At 38.0% G+C, this 7,723-nt stretch overlaps 1 protein-coding gene across 1 annotated transcript; it reads left to right on the top strand.

The window, feature by feature from the left end:
- Positions 1–299: 299 nt before the first annotated feature.
- Positions 300–6,752, top strand: LOC139687135 (arrestin homolog). Its single transcript, XM_071584265.1, has 8 exons — positions 300–597; positions 1,478–1,599; positions 3,115–3,246; positions 3,381–3,587; positions 4,253–4,441; positions 4,543–4,731; positions 5,203–5,371; positions 5,823–6,752. Exons 1-8 carry the CDS (start codon positions 531–533, stop codon positions 5,948–5,950), a joined length of 1,203 nt encoding a protein of 400 aa, XP_071440366.1. The 5' UTR covers positions 300–530; the 3' UTR covers positions 5,951–6,752.
- Positions 6,753–7,723: the final 971 nt, after the last annotated feature.

The following is a 7,723-nucleotide window of genomic DNA, read 5'->3' on the forward strand; positions in this document are numbered from 1 at the left end:
TCTCAACATATTGCAGCAGATGATGTAAAAATAAAAAAATGAAATGCAATAAAAAATATATTGTAATGATTTGTTACATTACGTTTTTTTAACCAATACGTCATTGACAAGAAGACATTGAGGCAGAAGGATATGCACTGAAATGTGGATTTGGTGTCTTGTTTAAAACGGAGGACGAAAAGAGAGAGGGGGAAAAGGTGGGGAGAGAGGGGTGATGGCTGGAAATGGATGCTTGAAGGACGTGACGAAAGGAAGCCTCTCAAATCTTCCTTGGAGGATTCATATATAAGGAGCTCGCCGACGAACCGTGGACTCGTGGGGTGCCCTTACCTGAGACGCGGAAGGAACAGCAGAACGACGAATCTCGCATCTCTCCGCTTGTGCTCGTGTGCTCGTGAAGGTGTTTCTCCTCGCTAGGCGTTCCGTCGCTTTAGCGGGTCCCTGGGGAAAAAGTGCTTGGGAGTGGAGAGAGGAGACGTCGTTTGGGCTCGTTCCTTCCTTGTCCTCATCTTGAATAATACCCTCCGGAAATGATACCCTTGCTGTTCCTTGTCTTCGTAGTCGCAGTCAAAGTTTTCAAGAAGTCGACACCAAATGGTTTGTGGATTTTCATTTGGAAAATATTTTTTTATTGCATAATTGACACGATTCAAATTTTAGCTATGGATTGTGTGTGTTCATGCCTCCGGGATTATTGTAGCAGCTAACATTTTTTCTTTAAATCATAAATTTCCGAAATCGTGGTGAACGTGGGGGTAATTTGGTAATGATTGGAACTCTCGCTCATCAAATTAGAATATAAGTAACACGTTATTGGGGAGTGTTGACGAATTTATTTACCGAAGGAATGTCTTAATTATTTAAAATTTCAATTGAATTTGTGGATTTGCGGCGCTAAATCAGAAAAACGGTAATGCATGTATTACAGTAATGACCAGTTATTAATTAAGGGTAGATAGATAATCAATTGTCCCAGGAAATCATTCTTTAGAAGTATTGTTCTTCATTTGCTAACCTGATGATGCTTAAGATCAAGTATCAGGATTAACCATTTATTTTTTTCTTTAAGGGTTAGAATATCTGCTAAATCGCCGCGAGGAGGGAGAAAAATACACTTTGTTAAGATAGCCTTAAAGGCGAAATCTTCTACGTTCCTCTTTCGGAAGTGATTGAATTCCCTCTGAAAATGTTTCACTTAATTTATACTAGATGAATAATTTTGATAATATATCAATTTTAATCAATCAAGCCATTTTTAATTTAAAAGCAACTTAACATTACTGAGGCATGAAATCATGAGTAATTTCTTGGCTTCAAATATGCATTTTTTACCGCGCTACTTACCAACTTTATTTACTGCGGAGAAAAATAACATTCGAGGAAGTATTTAACGCATTTAGCAAGGCTGCGGGAATTTTTCAACAATATATACATATATTATTTATTCGGTACTTGTTAAAAACATATTTCTTTTCAGGAAAGGTCACTGTATACCTCGGAAAGCGAGATTTTGTGGATCACCTCGACCATATTGACCCCATTGATGGAGTTGTCGTGGTTGAAAGCGATTATCTTCAAGGACGCAAGGTCTTTGGCCAGGTAAGCTAGCGACGAATGTAAATTACTAGAATTACTCATTTTTGCTTTAATAAGTGCCTATTCAATAAAAGTTATTAACTTATACTGGAGCAAATGCAGAAGAAAATAGTTAATAACAGAATATGTTGTTAGGCTGTAAGCTTTTACGAGAACCAACTCAATATATTTAAGACAATTAATAATAAAGTTCAAATGCAGAAAACTATTTCCCGACGAGAAAACAACAGAAAAATTTGCATTATTTAAGTCTAATACATTAAACCTCATAAAATTATTAGGCGCAATTCAAATGATTAGAGAATATGAATACTGCCCTAAAGAAGACATAACCAGGCACCAAGCAGACATTTTGTGACCAATTATTAATTTAATAACTTTTAATTTTGCTTCATCCTTTGAATGTTTTCAATCTTTAGAAATTTGAGGATACAAAAAGATCTAGCGATTAATGTTTTTATTGTTTATTGCAAAGAAATCAGACGTTAAGATGGAAAACTGTGGAAGTCAAGTGAAAGAGGAAATTCAAATACAAAACAATTTTGAATTACCTATAAATAATCAGTTATTCCATCATTATTTCTATTGGTTGAGGCATTTTTGCAGAAAAGAGTTCTTGCGATGAAGTTCAAGGTGTCGAAGTTAGCAAGCTCTTAAACTGTTGGGAATGGAAAATCTGTGGCTATGAGCGCGCAGGGTAGCGCGAATATAGGGTCTTAATTAATATCAACTAGCAGGAGAGAGATGAAGGAAAAAATATCATCATAAGCTCATAGATTATGCTAACTTAATACTTTACCCCAGAGCGCTTTGATCCACTGTCAAATGAAATTAAATTTCACAGGTACCTGGCGAATCTTACTTGCAAATAAACCTAAATCTCCTTCTCTCGAATGGAATTTATATTGCTGTACATGACATTTGCGTGTAAGACCACGACCACATGAAACTTATCTCCGATTCAAATATTTACGTAGGTTAGATCTAGCACTCCATTTGACATAAATGATAATGGCGCTGGAGTTTGAGGAGCTGTATAGTTTTGATTCTATAAACACTGATTGCAGTTTTTTTATTTAAAAAACCTCGTTTAGTTACTTTTTACAGATATGCAACGCCCATTTCATTATTGATGTTTTACTAACGAGTAAGTATTCAATTGTAATAGCTGCTTACCAAATTTAACACACTTAGATTAAAAATAGCATACGATGTAATTATAGAGGCGCAAGACGTCCAGATCTGTTAAGGCGATCAATTTATGATTTACCTCATTATTGATGCACTTTACATGTATCATAACCAGGAAACCATTAAATTGGCGCTAGACAAAGGATGTCAGGACATCATTCTTAAAGCTGTGTCATTATGCTATGGGTTTTTCATAGTTGCTGGGTGGGATATCATCTCAGGTACTAAATTACATTTTAAAATTCAATCCCATATACATCCATCTGTTATGAAATGTAATCTCAATGTTATATCAAATGAATCAATCAAATTGCCCCTCCTTTGCAGGTGACAGCGACTTACCGTTTCGGAAGGGAGGAAGATGAGGTCATGGGGGTGAAATTCAGCAAGGAGATGGTGATTGCCAACGGACAGATGGTTCCTTCTAAGGACAACGAACAAGAGCTGACTCCAATCCAGGTAATAACGAAGGAAGAAAGGTACAATATGAGATATATTGAATGCCTAATTTAAAGAAGCTGTAAAATGTTTCGTTTACCGATATCTAACTCCACAATGTTTAACGAGACATTCCTTCCGTCGTATCCTCAAAGGAACGCCTGGTGAAGAAGTTTGGAGCCAATGCCACTCCTTTCACCTTCAAGTTCCCCGTCAATGCTCCATCCTCCGTGATGCTGCAGACCATGGATGACGACAACGGCAAGCCCCTTGGAGTTGAATACAGCCTCAAGACCTACGTCGGTGAGCACTCCAACGACAAGACCCACAAGCGATCCACCGTCATCCTCGCCATCAAGAAGGTAAGACATTACCATCACAGGCTATGAATTCCATCACAATTTTTATTGCATCCATTCAACAATTCGCAGTCAATCCCTTTATTCCTTTTATGAGTCTTTGCGCAATAGCCTTTTATCCCTTGCCTGTCATAATCCATCCTTGGATTTCCACTGCCTTTATTCACTCCTACGATTCTTTCCATAGTAGGCTTAAGCAAGATGTTAGGAGTAAAGGGAAAGTATTTCTACTTGCTTCAACGCGTTATTCCCTACTTTGACTTGAAAATTATTAAAATCACTCTGACTACGACTTAATATTTTCTCATATTTATCTTGAGGGTGTGTTTTGTCAGCCATATTTCACCCTTAAAAATGAGTTAGGTCAACTTTGCGTATCTACGGTGTCAATGTATTGGTATATGTTGCCCAGGCCTTTGAATGCCCTTAATATCTTTTATTCCCCTTAATCTACCTGTACGTCGGAAAGCGTTTTGTCCTGATCCTTTCACCTCAGAAGTGCAAAAATTGACACCTGTTATTATGCTCTCAACGATCATTTATCGGAGTATTTATTTCAAGATGGATGAGTATTTTACTGTAGTGCTACCACTTGAAAACGTAGCTGTAGAATATGAGTCAAACAATCAATCTCCTTTTCAGCACTAACTGATCTTCTCCTATCCTAGATCCAATACGCTCCACCAACCAGGGGCAACCGACTCCCCAGCTCTCTCGCCTCCAAGGGATTCACCTTCTCCCAGGGAAAGATCAACCTCGAGGTTACTCTGGACAGGGAAATCTACTATCATGGCGAAAAGGTTACCGCCAACGTTATCGTCAGCAACAACTCCCGCAAGTCTGTTAAGAACATGAAGGTATGTTGACTCACTGACACTCGAATGTAAAATCTTACCGGTGTCCTCAGGGTCGATAAGGAACTACATTTTATTTCTGTTTATGTTTTCCTGAAACATAGGTGATGGTCGTCCAGCACTGCGAAGTGACCATGGTGAACATGCAGTTCTCCCGTGTTGTGGCCGATTTGGAAACTAGGGAGGGTTGCCCCATTACCCCGGGAGCTTCCCTCACCAAGACCTTCTACCTCGTGCCACTCGCTTCTTCCAACAAGGACAAGCAGGGAATCGCCCTCGACGGACACCTCAAGGTTCGTTATTTCATTTATCCAATCGTTCCTGACCGAGCAGGATTTTATATTATCCCTCCTAAAGAACATCCCAGATTGGCCTTTTTAAGCTAGAGTCATTTTGAATTCTAATACAACTCTACGAACATTTTTAAATTTCCATAAAATAGTGCAAAATCATCTCCCGAATCGTACTAAGGTTAATTTCCCCACTTTTCATTCTTCCCACAATAGAATAACGAATCAAAGCCCCTTCAACGGAAAATTTCTGTTTTGTGTATTAAACCCGTTTATGGTTAAATAAATAAATGAAAATGACATTATTAAGGTTTTTTGCCATAATAACTGCCCAAAGTAAACTATTTGTCAACATGTATGCAATAAGATGGAGAGAAATAGGGATAATTGAAGCCATAGTATATATGTTTACGTCAAGTGAAAGCAGAAACTGTTTGGGTAATACTGTTTGTGGATAAAATTTTCTCGCTTCAGGATGATGACGTGAACCTTGCCTCTTCCACCCTGGTGGCTGAAGGATTTGCTCCACATGAAGCCATGGGCATCGTCGTCTCCTACTCTCTGCGAGTCAAGCTGAACTGCGGCACCTTGGGTGGTGAACTCCAGACCGATGTCCCATTCAAGCTCCTTCACCCGGCTCCAGGTGAGTACAACGCCCACCACGTATATGTTCATATTTCTTAATGAAACTAGAGCTTTGTTAATCTTTAACAAAATGAAAGCTTATCAAATTTATCTGATTAATCAATTGTACTGCATTCCCAGAATAAATTTGTTTTTTTTTGTGGCGGTTTTGAGCAGTTCATCTCAAAAAAGTTTAAAAATTGATCATTTATCTATGCGGGCTCCTAAGTTTATCCTAGTTTCTTAGGAATTTACAAATGATGTCAGTTTTACCAAATTTGTATAGAAGTCCTTATGCAGAATTCGCTTGGATCAAATTTCAATTCAGATTTCCATGAATAATCTCACACCTCTCAACACCTCCCCGTCTTTTCTCTCTAAACCTGTGACTATTTTGCCGGAAGCCGAATTTGCCAAGTTGAGAAAATGTGCGCAAATTAAAGTCGTTTTGTATTCTCCATCGTTTTTAGGCTCCATCGAACAGCAGAATGCCTCTGCCGAGAAGAAGGCCAAGCCTCTCGCAAAGACCCAGGCTGATGACGACGACAATATTGTGTTCGAGGACTTTGCTCACCTGCGCCTCACCGAGCAGCACTAAGGAAGCACGAAAACGGCGGGAGATCTATTGGAAGACTTCGAAAGAGACAGCTGTCGAGTTTTGAAGTTATCTTGGAAACAGCGTCCCTGAAAACACCTAGAACACATCCCTAAAAACACCACCTGAAGAAGAAATGTACACCCTACCAGTCTTCCGTGGTGAAATATCCCAGTCACCATTCCTTCTCCTCCCTTCCAAGACCAGACCTTTTGCTTCCTACCGACAATAGATATATAAACCTTTACCGAAACTAAAACATAAAAAAGAAGTCAAAATTTTGCACGTGGATATTTTCTCATAGTACATTTCGCTGGTACTTTAACGTCTTCTGGCGTTTCTGAAATTTCTAAACACCCGAAGATTTTTAAGTTTTAGCGAAAAGAATTGAAATAAAGTATTTTCAAACAATTATTTTTTTTGAAATTTTTGAATGTTTAAAGGTTTATTTATCTAAACCTCTGGAAAGAATACTATTCATTTAAAACGTAATGGTTTTTCGGGGACGTAAATTTATTTTGAAATTATTTACTTTTCAAAGTTTGAGGATAGTAAATGACATCAGACATGCCTGCCTACATACAAATTGTAGCTAAAAAATGCTGCCTTATGTGCCTAAGTCTGAAACAACTCTTGTACATATGCTTGTTCATCGATATTTCTCATGATTTGTCATTTCTTATTGTTTTTGAAAATGGCACAAATATTTATAAATTGATTTGATGATATTTTGGTATTGTCTAAAAAGGTTCATTTGGTAATGTTAACAATCCACGCAATTTAATAAAAGTTTGGACAATAAAAATTCTTATTTTTTTACCACTATCCCTATTACCATGACTCTCGAAGCCGTTGAATAGCTCAGAGTAATTATAGAGCTTGGTGCAGTTAATAATGAAGAAAAGTACCATTTTTACTTAAAATTTATCGCTGCAATCACCATAGCTAGATATTGAGTTATGTGATAACAGATACATATAACTTTAATTTTCACAGGTTTCAATGCATTTTTAGAAAATGACCATTAAATTATATTTATAATGCTGATCAACATATTTTAAAGGGAAATTTAACCCATTTTTCTGAAGAACTTATTTTTTTTACAATAATCTACCGGTTGAGGTTGGTATTTTGATGGACACAACTACCAAATTAATATTCTGTGACTCCCAACAAAACACAATGCAGCCACCTACTCTGCATCAGGTTCCTCTTCATCTCTGAGTACTTCCTACCTCCCTTCATCCCGTCCAACATCCCTATCCTGTTCCTGCTCTTTCCTCATTTGCATAATATTCTCCCCTCAATTATAGTCTTCAAAATCCCACTGCCAATCAATAGGCCTTTCATCCATTTTTCCTGCCCCCTTATGATTTCTTCCAACAAACCTCGACCACTATTCCTAGTACTTCCTCATTTGTTTTTCTTTCGGTCCATTTCACCTTCTCCATTCTTCTTCACTCCCACATTTCAAAAGCCTTCAGTCTACGTCTATCCTCCTGTTTCAATGACCACGTTTCCGTGCCGTACAAAGCTACGCTCAATATCAAAGTGTTTACGAGTCTTTTCTTAACATCCTTACTCAACGTCCCCGTCATCAACTCCTTTCTCCTTGTAAAGGCCTCTTTTCCTAGCGCAATTCTTCTCCTTACGTCCCTACTACTTTGACCGTTTTGGTCCAAAACACTTCTGAGATAAGTAAACTGTTCTACCTGCTCTAGTTTTTGCCCTCCAATTTTAATGTTTAGCTTAGCCTTTTTCTTCCTAGAAAATCGC

The sequence above is a fragment of the Hetaerina americana genome, unplaced genomic scaffold, assembly GCF_022747635.1.
Source record: "Hetaerina americana unplaced genomic scaffold, ioHetAmer1.1.p SCAF_17, whole genome shotgun sequence".
Classification (NCBI taxonomy): Eukaryota; Metazoa; Arthropoda; class Insecta; order Odonata; family Calopterygidae; genus Hetaerina; species Hetaerina americana.